A 15,521-nucleotide genomic window follows, 5' to 3' on the forward strand; every position below is an offset into this window, starting at 1 on the left:
TCGAAGAGTGTATGTCAGATAGATCGATCCTAAACTCATTCTTCATAGAGATGGCAGAAAGGCACAATCTAGAAGAGCTCTGAAACTTATTCTTAAATTTCTCCTTTAGAGACTGTTGCTAAATGTCCCCATCCAAGAAAAAGCAACAACAAAGAAAACTGTTATTAAAGTAATGAAATGAAATTAGTTATACTGAATTTTAAAACATTTTTCAATTCATAATATTAGTATATTGATTTTAGATTGCTTTGAAAATCTTACGGCTGCATCTACAAATGAAAAGACATTGTAGGACTGCATTACTGCAAACTTAATATACCTGCTGATACCTTTTTCATTGCAACTACCTATGTTAAGAATGTCCTGTTATCTGTCATAAGTTTACATCCTTTAGAGAATTAGAGAATAGACCTTTTCCAGAGGGGGGGGAAAAAAAAAAAAAAGTATAATAGGTCCCTAATGTACTTAAAAATTTCCATCCCATTTGCACTTGTTATTATTTTATATATTTTAAATATGTTTTTCATAACGATGTGTCTGCACGTTTGCATTTTTCTTAGCTGATGTGACTAAGAAGGAACAATTCTGAGAGATTAGTATCTGTATGAAAAATGACAATGAAATTGGCAAATAAGAAATATTTTATAAGATTAATTGTTACTGAACATTGTTTTAGACATCTGCATTTTGCAATCTATCATGTCAGATTTTAATCCTTTATTAGGAACTTATAGTAAATGAAAATGAATTAAAAACAAACAAACAAAAAACAGATAATTTCTCAACTTTTTTTTTTTTTAATGAGTAATTTCTAAAAGTTATTGATGAAATTCAAATTTCTCGTTTATGGACCACTAATGATTTTTTTTAGGGGTTTAGTATGAACAAAATTAAAAGGAAAAATAAACTACAGTTTTCAGAGTGTTAACAAAAGTGCTCTCATCTGAGTAATGGCACTAAATACACTGCAGTGCTCCTAAAGAGAATACTATCTGCTCTGAGAACTAAATTTTATCATTGCAGCTGTTAATAATTACAATCAACAAGAGAATTTTTTAAGGCAAATTTTTTATCACCGAAGTGCTCAATTGCTGTATATCAGTTGCAACAAAAAAGCCTGCAACTTAGTTTTATTTGTTCAATTGTGAGCTTGTTTTAAATTTTCATTTCCCTTCAGAACAGCTGCCATATTAAGACCCTACACATATCTTCTCTGAGTCTGGACATAAGAATTCCTTGCAAAGGTATGGCAGAGTGGCTTGCAATATTTAGGGTCTTGGTTGAATATCACTGCATTGAACAATAAAATCTAATTGATTGCTGTGTCCTAGAACTTAATGTTCCACTTTAGCTGGACAATGAAAGCCATATATCAGCAAAAACCTAGACATGTAAGGAATTATTGTTCCTTTATTCACTAGCTCGAGCACAGTAATAATATTCCAGAGGAGGCATACTCTATCCAGAGTGCCATGGAATATTGTCCCAGTTATGTTTGTCAAATATCAGAGCAGTATTGAAAAAAAAAATTTGCTAATACTGTTGAATCAATAAGCTGAGGTGTTCTTCATAAAGCTGCTTTCCAAACACCACTTAAAAAAATAATAATAATAAAAAAAATAAATATCTTTCAAAAAAGACTGGAGATTTTGGCCACAAAATAATTAGAATAACTGGAGAGAAACTGAGGCAGCTTTCTTCAGAGAATAAAATTCTGAATTTTGGCATGTCACATGATCTAAATTATAATAACATTTATATGCCTTTGATAAGGTTCAACTGTTAATATTTAACTGTTGATATTGATATTCTAGTTCTCTCATTTCTAAGGTGAGATTGATCTCAAACTAATGTGGAAGTCTAAAATACTTCACGCAATGTGTGCTCCCAAAATACCTGTTCCTCTCCCTTGACTGTACAGGGAGCTTAGCCCAGGTGCAGACTACTGAACAGTTGAAATTAGAAAAGATGAAGCCCATCTTTTTCTCCTCATTTCACCAGGCCAAAGTGCTTCAGAGCACATCTGTAAACTTCTGCCTAGGTGACATGAAAAATTTTTTTTTTTCTTGGAAGGCTATGATCTGAATCAATTTTGGGACAAAATATCAATTTTTTGCTTTAAATTTCCAATTCAAGGAATCTGAATATGATCTTGTCACTTAAAACTTTATTTGCTTAATGGAAAAATATAATATGAAGTATTTTTATATTAAATCATAATAATTGAGTTTAAAATAGATCAGTCATTAGCATTTTCAATGTAAAAATTAGTAAGTACGCTGAGAAGGAACAGAAAGGAATGAATAACATTTTACCAGACTTTGAAAATGTTCTATAATAATGCATTTTGAAAATTCCATGAAGTTATCACAAAGTAGTCATCTCACTTTTCTCTTATTAATCATTCCATATGAAACATATCTGAATTGTTTTCCAGGCAATGCTTGTGTATAATGCAATCAAGTTAGTTATGATCTTAATGAATGTAACAACTTCACATGGACTCAATATAACAAACATATATTAAACCATATATCACTGTTTGGCTGAACACAAAATGGGGAAAATAGGTAAAATAAGATAGGTAAATAGGTAAAATAAGGATAAGTGTAAATGAGTTGACAAAATAAACTCCCAAATCCACAGATTTATTTTCTTTTAATTCTTTCCTGCATTTTCAATTTTAGGGAAGTAAAGTATTAACAGTTTTCTAAGATAAGAATAGAATATCATTTGGTTATAGTCAAAAAATTTCAAGAACCCTATAAAGAGACAAGTTTCAGTTTTTTTGTTCAGACAAAACCATTAATTAGTTTATTTTCTTATCAAACCAAAACCAAAATTGTTCTTCCTCTCAATTAATTAAGTGTAAAATACTGTAGCTATACCTGGATTTGAGTTAAATATGATTTCATAACTACTGGGAAATTTTAGCTGAAGAAAATAAATATTTTAGTGACAAACCCATTAGTACTCACTGTAATAAAACCCAGCACTATCTCTTGAAAGTGGAATAGAGACTTCAAAGAACATTCTGCTTCTATATGTGGCACACAATATGTAAGGAAAACATAACTCCTTCAAGATTATATGAAAATAGAAAGCATTACTATGTGTATTAACAGTATATTAGTGTCTGAGAGGAAATTATGGAATAATAATAAAAATGAAAACATCAAGTGAAAAAGTAAAACGTGAAGTTGTTTATTTACTCCTCACAGTGCTCAACAGTAAGAAAGTCTCTGCTATTTGTGATCCTGTTCCAGCCAAACTACCTTCAGGTTTACAAGGAGAGTAGCTGACACAGTATAATTATTTCTCGTTATTTCTTGTGAGAAGGAGTGTTTATCAGCTGAGGAGTAGTATCACTCTAATATAACTATAAAACTCCAAACCTGGCCGAGTAGGTCTTTATGGTGCTGCAATAAGCAGCGTGCACAGGAATTCTCTGAAATATCTGCCTTGTTCTGTGGAGCACTGTGCAAAAATCTTGTATTTAGAAATGAGAGGGCTGAGGTTCCCTGTACAATTTTCATTCTGAAGCCTCAGATAAATGCATTGCTATACAAATTTATTTGAGAAATTACTTTTTTTTTTTTTTTTCCCCTCCTATGGGATAGCTCTTTAACAGGTCACTCAGTGAATGAACAGCTATTTTATGTTTCCTTTAATCCTCACTCTGTGTGGACTCAAATACTGTTTAACACACAGCCTTCAAACATGTAATTCGTCAAAGTGACAACCAATTTTAACCCTTCTGATGTTAGAAGCTAGGGGACTAGCTGACATCAGTAGCTGAGATGAAAACATTTCCAGCACATGCTTAAATAACATGTATTTTTCATATACACATGAAAACCTGATTTATGTAATTTAGATTAGATATCACTTCCTCTAGCCTAGTCAAACCATCACATGCTAGTCCTTAAAATCAGTTTCAGAAAAACCTTGCCTTTTCAAGTGCAGAGACAGAACTGAAACAGCATAACCTGATTTGTTTTGTATTACTTCCAAAACAATAAGTGTCTTTAATTAAAAAAGAAATAAGAAAGACCTTTGGTATCCTTGTTAGAAAACATTGAAGAAATCTTCAGTAAAGACCAAAGCATGAAAATTTCTAAGGAGAACCTTGATATTAAAATAAATAAATAAAAAAATAATAATTTTTATCTCACCTGAAAAAATTCTGACTGATATTCCAAGGATTTCCAAGTCCTCATCTGATTGTAGAGATTCAGATTATGTATGGTTTTAGATGCAGCACTGCTTTAATAATGTCAAACAGAATTAAGTTGAAGTTATAGTGGAAATTGATTTTTCGAGGAATCAAGTAATTTTTAAGATATTGTGGCATTTCTTAAACAGAAGAACAGCATTTAAATATGCAATAGTTTTCTTCCTAATCTGATTAATTTGCAATTTAATGCCCTGAATTTAACATCATAATTAAGTCCAAATTATTAATTTATTATTATTATTTTTTTTGGAAGTCAGAGGAGGTGGTGACATTCACAATGCCTGTTGAGAATCTGTAGTTTAGACTAACGCCTACACAGTGCCCAACAAATTTGGAGGGAACACTATTCAGTCCTGGGCAAAACAGTTTCAGGGATTACTTTAACCTTTTGGAGCACATACTCTGGGGCATTGTTCAATAAACTACTGTAGACATAATCACAATGCCTGTTTTGCATGGATACTCAATTAATAACAAAAGTTCATCCGTAACAGCAAAGGCTGCACTGAGTTAGAGAAAACACACTGCACCAACTCTAGCATACTGAGACCATATGAGCACTTATCCAGAAACTGTGGTATGTGACGCACCTCTCAGCTGGTAATGCTCAAAGGAAATCTTCCTCCTCTTTCTACAGCCTCAGACATGGGACTGTATTGTCCCTTGTGGGACTGGGAGGACTGTCTTTTCCTGGTTGAGCATTGATTTGCTGCCTAAGTATATTAGTGAACCCAAATAGGTGGCCAAGTCTTTCCCCCTGCAATAGAGTAACATTTTATATACCAAAAGGATGAAGTAGTTTATCGATGACTATGTGTTTTAGGGACCTTTCTCCTAGCTTTTGTATCTTTTGTTGCATATACAGTATTCAGTTATGTGGGATTGTAAAAGAACTGCCCTTGACAGTGCTTGTTTTACTTTTCTCTGAGAAGCACATCTATAAAGTTACTAAATCTTTTTTTTTTCTTTTTTTTTTTGACATTTCCTATGCGATGGGGATATTTTATTAGAGTCCCGTTCCATGATAAATAAGACCTAGAAATAAGTAAGAAGGAAACAAATCAATTTTTCATATTACCTTCAACTTTTGTATGGGTTACAGATCTGCCTGTTGTAACGCAATATGTCACTTTCAGCAGTAACAACCTACCTTCATTCACACTCAGTGAAAATAGAATATAAATGTAAGTAGAGTAGAGTAGAGTAGAGTAGAGTAGAGTAGAGTAGAGTAGAGTAGAATAGAATAGAATAGAATAGAATAGAATAGAATAGAATAGAATAGAATAGAATAGAATAGAATAGAATAGAATAGAATAGAATAGAATAGAATAGAATAGAATAGAATAGTTCATTTGGAAGGGACCTACAAAGATTATCAAGTCCAACTGCCTGACAGGGCAGGGCTAGCCAAAAGTGAAAGCATATTATTAAGGGCATTATCCAAATGCTTCATGAACACTGACAGGCTTGGGGCATCAACCATTTCTCTAGGATGTCTATTCTAGTGTTTGACCCACACATTAAAGAAATTTTTCCTAATGTCCAGTCTGACACATATACAAGAGTGGTTTGTAGGATTCAAGTCTAACTCTCTTTTCAGAATTTATTGTTATTTCTGAATTTGTCTACTGCCATGAAGACATTTTGAACACCTTACAGAAAAAAAAAGATAAAAAGAAAAAAAAAAAAGTCATGCACAGTTCATAAGCTTGCTTCCCAAAACATCCTTATAATTAAATTAGCCACTCAGTCATATTTCACTGTCTGATTGTCTTCAGTTAAAAGACAAGCAGCATTTCCAGTAAATATATTCCTGTCTAGTACACTATCAGAGAAATCACACAGCTAAATTAGAACTCTGATAAAATAGGCTACTTAAAATACTGTCTCAGTTTCATGTTCATATTACCATTATCTTACATGGGATAATGGGGAGATTTGTAACTATTTAGCTGTAAATTATAGGGTTCGCGTAGATCTGAAAATATGTGTATATTGTGTGCCTGGGAAGTAACTGTTTATTATAAATGTGGCTAATGAAAGATGTACTTTGAATGCACTTTTAGAAGGATGTGCTTTTACTTTTTTATTTATGTACAATTTAGTTCATACAAGAATTTAATATTACAGCCAAGAGTTCCATGTACTTTAAAATCCAGAGTTCTGGATATGCCAGATAGAATGCTATTACATGTGTATTTCATTAAAAAAAAAAAAAAAAGGGCAAACAAAAACAAACAACAACAAAAATCAGCTGGTAAACTAAGATGTGAAAATGAACTGTCAGCATTTTGTGAACTCTGAGGTACCAGAAAGTACTCTGAGGTACTTGAACCTGTTTGTATTAACAAATGGTATGGTGCAACGGTAGACTATAATATGACAAAATCTGGTGCAAGGGCCTGTTGCCTGTATTAGACAAATTTTTGGTATGCACTCTTTCTTTACTGATAGCTGATGCTATGTAGTTGCCCTACATTTAGTTGTTTTTTTTTATTATTAGTATTATTTTTTAAATTATGTATGGGTAGACATGAATACACACAAAACAGTTATAGCAAGATATTTATTTAGCAATAAAGTACTATCCAAGCTTAACATTATCTTGTGCCCATAACCCTTATTAATCCTGTCTTCTTGCCTTACATTTGCTTTACTGTGAGGTAACTGACACAGCAGGGACTCAGATGATCGTGTTTTGTCATAATTTAATTTGGTTATTGTTTGCTGAATTATTTGATACACACTTGCATACACAAACATGCACATACAAACACACACTAAAATATTATGTTTCTGTTCTAATTTACATCAGAGTAGTTTGGAGATACAAGTTTTGACCATAAAATGGGTAGCTATAATGAAACAAACAAACAAACTCCCATGGTTATAGTTATAAGCTAGTAAGAAATTGAGATTAGATGACAATGAATTACTGTTGACAAATATTCATTGTAAACAATACAACAATATATTTTGTCTTTTTTTTTTTTTTCTTTAAGGAATTCTAAACAGGATTTTTTTTAACCTTGACAAATGATTATTTTTATTTTTTTTTCCAGGCTGACTGGTATGAACCTACCTTCTCCTGTTATCAGCAGTAAGAACTGGTTACGGCTCCATTTTACATCGGACAGCAACCACCGAAGAAAGGGATTTAATGCTCAGTTCCAAGGTAGGAAATGTATAAAGTGCATCAGGAGAAAGCACTTTACTTTTAAGCATGGCTAAAATGGCAGTGGTAGAAATTTGTGTTTATATATCAGGGACAGATAAAAAGCTGACTCATATTACTACAGCTCTTAAATTGAGTAGCTGTTACCATTGTGTCATCAGGTACTTCTAGGGATTTATTTTTGAAAAAAGCATCTGTGCTTCACGTTGCTGTTTGCTTGCTCACTTTTTCTATAATAAATTGCTTTGCATTCAGTCTGGTCTTTGCTTTAAAAACATGCCTGGAATGCAACTTGCAGAAAGTCAGTTCCACACAAAGGCATGCCCCTATCTAAATGTTGTCTTCCTTCATTACTCAAAGTGAAACTCTTATCCAGAAGCTACATCCATCATTTGGAAATTTAGCTCTGTCCTAGCAAAGCACAAATCATATTTCAGGCTTCTGCATAAAATTAAATACACAACTTTAAAGAAAGACAAGAGGATGTCAATGTTGTTGTCAGTTGCTGCTTATGTTCACCTAGATATTCATTAAAATCCAATTTTTTGAATGGAATCTTTATTGATTTCTGTACTTCATAAATCTTCAGGATCAGAAACGCTGTTGTTAGATTGAAAACTGAAGAGCTCTGTAAGTCAGAAATACAATCAGATTCTTAATATATCTGTACTTTTAAATTCTGTGCTTCCATAAGCTGTTTTAAACATTTTGCCCCTACACACCATCATGAATATAGCATGAGTATAGAACTTCCTTTCTTTCCAGTAAGGTAGGATCTGTATCACATTTTAGAAAATGACAACTGCACTGCAACAACCATGTGTTTCTGGTGACTATATAACATATGCATGTAATACAGATAAAAACATTTAACATACATAGTTCTTTTTTCTTTAAAAAGATTGTCACAATTTTAGGGAAAAAAAAATCTTGGAAATTTCATTGTTTTCTCAACTAAACACAAGTATGCATTCTGTGATCCTTTGCACTTATAACTTACTTTTACAAAGTATTGAGGATGTATATGAAATGCCACTATTGGTGACTATGAATTTAAATGTACTGCTTATGTTACGCTCTGTCTTAAACCTATTAAATGGAGATCACAAAAACAATGTGATTCATCCTTCTGAAAACCTAAGAATCAGCAGAATAACAAAGGAAAGTTTAGGATAGAGTAACCAACTCTGAAAATAATTTTTTTATTATTATTATTTTTCAATATATCTTATTTCTGTCTAAATACTCACTAGAAATTAAAGCTGTTTGTAAATACCTAGGGAGATTTTTTTTTTTCCACAGGTGTATCTGTACAATAGGTATTTTACTTAGGTGTAATGGTAAACTTGACTGAACTGCCACAGAACTGTTATATCAGTTTTATTCAGTATTCTGAAGTATTATCAGTATTCTAAAGATTCTTTAGAAATTTTTATATTTTGAAAAATGGTTTGTAATGCTGAATTTAATCGCTTTTATGTTATAAAAATCATGCAATAACAAATTATAAACTCAATGGACTTAAGTTACCAACTGGTGAAAGCCAGAACTGTGCTGGTTTAACTTACTTTTAGGTGGCTGAAAGACTGATTGAAGTAGATTAAATTGCCATTTTTTTGTTCTATTTTGGACTGTCTTTACATGTGAGAGATTTAATCTTGGGACTCTTATTTCTTCTTGCTTCCAAAAAGTATCAATCCTCAAAATAATTGAAAATGAAATAGTAACTATAGTTAGTTACTCTTTTGAGACTCTAAATTCAGCTCTAGTTTGAAACAAGTCATTCCACTCCTACAGAGCTAAAATTGCTTTATTCATTGGAGTTCATCAGATCTACCTTAAAGTAATACATCCCAAATAATATTGGAAAACAATAAGATGCAGCTAGCCCCATTGTTATTTCATTTTCAGAAGGCATCTGGACATGGTCCTGGATAGCCTGCTCTGGGTGGTCCTGCCTGAGCAGGGGGTTGGACCAGGTGACCTCCAGAGGTCCTTTCTGACCTCAACCATTCTGTGATTCTGTGACTTTTATGTCTAGTTATAAGATTGCATGAGTTACCAAAAAAAAAAAAAAAAAAACGAACAAAATCCACAGAAGAACCCCTGAAAGTTTAAATGAATACTGTTGAACAGGGGGGCTGCTGACTCCAGCAGCTCTGCAGAGGTCAGGCTGCTGCAGCTCCATTCCCCAAGATCCAGCCAGAAGCTGGAATAATACTGTGCAGTACCCCTAGCAAGCACAAGCACACAGAGCACACATAAGCACCCACGACACACATCTGGACACATACAGTAACACAGACAGACATATTCAGCACTCATATGAACAAAGACAGCATCAACGGCCTCATTCTGTTTCTCCTCTCTGGTATGGAGATGTGTTAGTAGGAAATAAATGCATGTACAGTGTACACCCCTGCAATAGCTGGGCTTAGACATCCAGCCTGCCCAGTACCTACCCCTGGATTCCAGTCCCCTCAGTTGCTGACACCTGGGCATATGAAACCCACGAGGCTGCAGCCTCACTCCAGGTGCTGGTACTCAGACCTACCTGTGAGCGCACACACACAAACACGTGTAAGCACGTCTCAGGCAAGCCCAGGCCCCATGGTCTTACCAGCACTTGGCTGTGACCTTCTGGTCCCTCCAGTGGCCACCTCTTGCAGGTGACTCACCCTCTGAGACACACATCCCCTGTGGGCTCCCAGTATCAGCTGCTCACTGGCTTGTCTAGCTGGGTCTTCAGGAGCCACACACTCACTTGCACACCTGCCCTTGCTGCTGGTGCAATGTATTCAATATACATATCTGAATGCATTAACTAAATATAGTTGAAAATGCTTGGCAAGCTGAATGTAGAAATAAAACTACATAGTATAAAAGGTGTACCAAACTAGTGGGTCTTCAAACTTTGCCTTGAACCATACTTACGGTCTTATCTTCCATCAGGTCAGAGTAGCTTTTAAAATTAACACGTATATGGGGAAGGTGGTTTTTTTGTTGTTTTTTTTTCCTTGTTTTGTTTTGTTTTTCCTTGTGGTACTTCGTTTTGAATTTCAATCTTTTGATGTTGATCAATAAAAAAGTTATGCCTCAGTTTCCTAGTAAACCTGTTGATTTTATTTTATTTGTTGATACTAGTATTTAGCCAAAAGGAGACCCCAAATGCCCTGTGAAAGCTGACAACCACCAGAACAAATTTTCAGAACAAATGCACCAGAACAATGCAACAACATGCTTTACCATGTCAGCTTCATATCAGTAACCTTTGTCTCATGGATTTAACACTTCCAGCAGATATAATTGAACTCAGTTCTTGTTCTACCTTGTTCTTACATACACTCAGTCATTTGATGTTCATCCCTCTCCCTCATTCATGCTGATATACAAAGATTCTTTCCATATTTTCAGTGGGAGTTGCAGAATACATGATTTGGCATATTCTCGTGCTTCAAAAATGCATAAATTCCCCAGAGATCAAGTAAAGTCTCACTATGAGATGGAAACCTAGCGTGTCCTGGCAACAAAGCTTACCAACACAGATAGAATGAATTAACAGGTGTGATAATGAAACCCCTTCTTTTGCACATTTACAGTCTGTATGCTATACTTTAGATTTCACATATTTCCAAGACAACAGAAGAAGGGTTTTTTAAATATTTTTAGCTTTCATTTGAAGAGAAAAAAAAATATACTTTTTTTTTTACATTAATTAAAACTACTCTGTTTAAGTCACCTACTGATTTCAAAATTCGTAGAAAGAGAATAAAATAAGAAAGTTTCCAAAGTAAAAGCTGATTAATGAGTGTGTTCCACTTTTACAGCAAAAATCTCTGTTGTAGAGTGTTTCAAATTAAGTATGCTATTTTTGGCAAGTTATCAGAGAGGTCCAAGGAGGTATTAGGTAGTTTGATCATTATGTACCAGAAGTCGTCTGTCTTCTGTGTTTGACTACTTTGAATAATTCAGGATTTAACAAACAGATAATCCTTAATTCAAACAATGAATATAATAGAGTCTGCTGAAATAAATCTGTACTAATGGAAAACCATGAGTGAAATAATGTAAAATAAACTGCTAGGTAAAGTAGTTATATGCAGTGAGCTTTTGTAATTCAGTGTGTGTGTGTATGAGTCTGTATCTATTCTTCCTCCACATTCTTTAAAACCTTAAAAAATGGTGTTTGACGTACATTAGAAAACTTTGTGGTACTCCCTCAACTGATGCATGCATGGCACTTTTAATCTGATGTTTCAATGGAAATCGTCACTTCCAGTAAAATTAGAAGAGAAAATTAGAAGAGAAAATTAGTAAAAACAATTAATAAAATCAAAAAGTAGGATAAACCTGGTATTTCCTAATTTTTAAGTGATACAGAATATCATTTCCCATTAAGCAGTAGTGAGGCAATAACTTGTGTTTTGTTAAATTTTATCATCAGGAAAGGAATCCAATCTTGATATGAGAACATCAACAAATATCCACCAATCCACCATCTCTCTTGACCATTCGTTTCTTTGGTTAACTCTACCAGTGTAAAAAATGTAGGCCTAACTTCTCAATTGTACTAGTCTGGTTTGATCTTTCTCCGTCCAGTTGTGATGTTATGTTTTTCTCCAATAAAGTAGAAAGCCTTTTGTAAGCCTTATATTTCCCCTCTTTGAAGTACTAAGTCACTTCTCAATCTCTCAGATAAACTAAGGAGGTTGAGCTCTTTAAATCTCCCGTTGGAAGCAATTTTCACAAGTGTCTGCATTTATTTCATATTGAAGTAAAAGGTAGTGTTATTTGAAACTTCCAGTGAACACTTAAGTGATTTCAGATATCCTTTGATATCTGTTTAATACTGGATCTACAACTAAAACTACATTTCAGTGTTTATTTTCTTTTTAAAGTTTTTATTTTCTTCCTACTGCCTTTATTTATTTATTTTCTCCTAAAAACAAGTTATAAGCACCTAGGAAATTAATTAGTTAAGTCACATTAAACTATACCACATATGCCTTGAGTGCATAAATAATTTTACTTATCTATATCAGTATGTCTGTCATGACTGCTCTAAGTAGACTATCCTTGTTCATTACCTTTAATCTTTTCTTCCCTTGTTTTTCATTCTCCTGCGATGTAGGCTTTTTTCCCCACTTTGATACAGTAATAACAGTTTTCCTCAAATCTTATCACTGTGGTATTGCAAAGTCATTTATTTTGAAAGTCCTTTAGTTTGATTTGTTTGGATTTGAATGAGTGTATTAAACTGTTTTCACAGAACTTTGGTTTAGTATAATTGATTTACATTTCAAGGACACTTATTCAGCTGTGGTAAAATCTGTATAAAGCTACAATGAGATAAATTTTCAGCAAGTGGTCATTTATTAAGTAGGAAGGAATAAATCTTTCTTCTATTAAAAACAAGATTATTTTGGCCTAAGCTTCATTTGTGGTTATTGATTATCAATAACTCCCTTTTTGGAAATTAACTTAAAACATGCTGTTTGAAGACAGATTTTCAGTCTGCCTCGAAACTTAGTCCCTTAATGTATCTTAGTTTGGAATCTGATTATAGAAAATACCCAACACCATTAATCACTGGCCTGTATTTGCTCATTTCTAAATTTATGTTGTTTGATTGAAAAGGAGAATTTTAATCCAATGAAAACTGTAATAATGAAATCAATATTTGACATCTTATCCTCCCACATATCAAATATATATTTAGCCTTGCTGAAAATAGCCATGATTTTTCTACACATGCTTTTATCCCTGTACTAAAGTTATAAGATATCCCTTATTAGCCTAATAGTATTAAATATCTTTTGATAAGGAAAGGGAAGAAGAAAACATTCAGACTGTTTCCTTACTAATGTGGCATGTATAACCTCTAAGAACTAAGTGCTTAAAATAACTGTTCCTGTAATGTCTCTTTAAAATTTTTAATCAGTCATTTTGTGTATTTATTGAGTTCAGCAAATTCTTAAGTTAAAACTGTCTCTTCCTTCCATTTTTAGAGCCTTAAAGCTTTTTTTTTTTCCTGTGTTTGAAATTAGAAATAATCTTTATCTTTAGATTCTTTGTTATTACTTTATACCATTTCATAAAGGCATTATACGTTCATAAGAGAAATTATCTCTATTATCTGGTTTGATATTAAAAAAAAAAAAAAAAAAAGTCTGTTTCTCAAAATTTAAAGCAAAGCCCCAGAAGTTGACTTAGAGTGACAAAAAGAAAATGCATGTATCTGAAAACACTACGGTTATCAAGACTACAGAACACAGAACTGGACCGCAGGATAAAGTTCTGTTCTCAAGATTCTCAGTACAAAGCATAGCTTTAATTCTCAGGGCCAACAGGGTGAGACATTTGATGAAGAAGGTCGGATAGATTTTTCTTAACATTTTGTATTAAAATATCTTACTAGTAAGCTACTGTATAGAAGCGTATTATTATGAATCGATGATTTTAGGGTATTTTCAGGAAAAACAAGAAAAATCTCATTACAGATGAAAGCTTGCAGTTAGTTCCAAGTAGGTTCCTACAGGTAATTCTTCTTTCTTGACTGACTAGTTTCTGTGTTGCTAATTAGGCAACTTAGTTGCTAGTCTTAGTTGTTTCATGATATCAGCACTAAGCAGATGCTGATCTGGTAACAGCTGTTCATTCTTCTGTTCTTGTTTGGTATGGTGTTGTCCTCACTTGACCTATTAAAAATAATGCATTTATGGTTGAAAAAGATGTGTATCATTTTGGTACATTTGTATGTACGTCACTGTTTTTTTTCCCCAAATTGGTTGGAAAATAAAATATGAAATGTAAATTACATGTTCAAATACTTTATCTTCCAAAACACGCAACGTTCCCCTAGATATGGTAGCTGCTCTTTGTCAAGAATCATGTTGTGCTCACTCAGTGTGGAGACTTCCAAAGTCCTGGATCAAAGACATCACTGTCCCAAAGCTGCACAACTCCTAAGGCAGTTGTTTTCCATGCTGTTCTGCCATAACGAAACTGAGGCATCCTAAATGAACTTCATATTTTCCAGTGTAAAAATATGCATTTGGAAAATGTTAAAGGAACTAGGTCTCACTAATCTCTAAGATCAGCTAGCAGCAATACAGAGAGAACAGTAGAATGTAGACCTAAGAATGTAAAATAAGAGCAAATGTATGATCGATATAGATAAGCAAATTAAAGTTCAGGTTTCACGGTAGCATGGATAACCTACATGCCAGCACAAAATCAATTAGGCTTATTATTTTCTATTTACTACAGGCTGAAAACACATACACAATCAGTTTCTGCATCAGAAGAGATTAGAGACATAAAATAGTAGGGTGTCATTATCACCACAGTTGCAGCCTCTTCATTATCTACAAGGCGAGAGAAAAGTCCAGTTCAGCTGGGTGGTGGATAACACTGAAATGATCAGTATAAGAGTTGTAGTTTAGAGAGGCTTTCAGACTACAGATATAATTTCTCTACAAAACATGAAAATATTTTGAAACAGTGACTTTAAGAATAGGATTTTCTGATGAACATTTTGATAATCATGAGTGATACTTGATGAATTACTTGAGAAGAACCATAAATGAACTTTTGACACTATTGTTGAAAGACTGTGGAATGGCATTCAAGCAAGGAACTGAGTAGGTCTCATTCTGTGATCTCTTTTTTAGAGACTATCCATGCATGTTATTCAGTTTGTTCAGTGATAATATATATTCATTGTGCAAACTGTATTGATACTATTTTCCAGAACTGTGTAGGACACCCGCAGACACTGAAGACTTGATGCCTGCTGAACTTGTTTTATTGTGATATGTCTTATACTGATAGCACAGCAAAGCTAAGGCAGTCTGTCAAAGCAAGTGGCCAGCTATGTGACATACAGAAGGTTAATGGAAAACAAATGGCTGTGCTTCTTTTTAAATTTGCAGATCCTGTGTCAGCTTATACACATAGAATGAGAAAGATTTGTGTAAAAATCTACTACGACACCAATTTATCTTGGGTCTGTATCATTTGTTCACTAGTACTGCATGCAGAGATTTCCAGCAAAGGGAGCAGGTGGAAGGTCTGATAATGACAGAGAGTACTTTGCTGGATTGATGG

The 15,521-nt window shown here is 33.6% G+C and overlaps 1 protein-coding gene across 12 annotated transcripts in view; it reads left to right on the forward strand.

Moving 5' to 3' along the window:
• CSMD1 (CUB and Sushi multiple domains 1) overlaps positions 1 to 15,521 on the forward strand; it is a 1,150,108-nt gene that overhangs the window by 716,808 nt on the left and 417,779 nt on the right. For all 12 annotated transcript variants that reach the window (XM_080586628.1, XM_080586632.1, XM_080586634.1 and 9 more), the window contains one exon: positions 7,300 to 7,412. In XM_080586628.1, coding sequence (XP_080442754.1) covers positions 7,300 to 7,412 — 113 coding nt within the window. The remainder of the gene's footprint in view (positions 1 to 7,299; positions 7,413 to 15,521) is intronic.

This window comes from Anser brachyrhynchus, assembly GCF_964034855.1.
Source record: "Anser brachyrhynchus genome assembly, chromosome: 3".
Lineage (NCBI taxonomy): Eukaryota > Metazoa > Chordata > Aves > Anseriformes > Anatidae > Anser > Anser brachyrhynchus.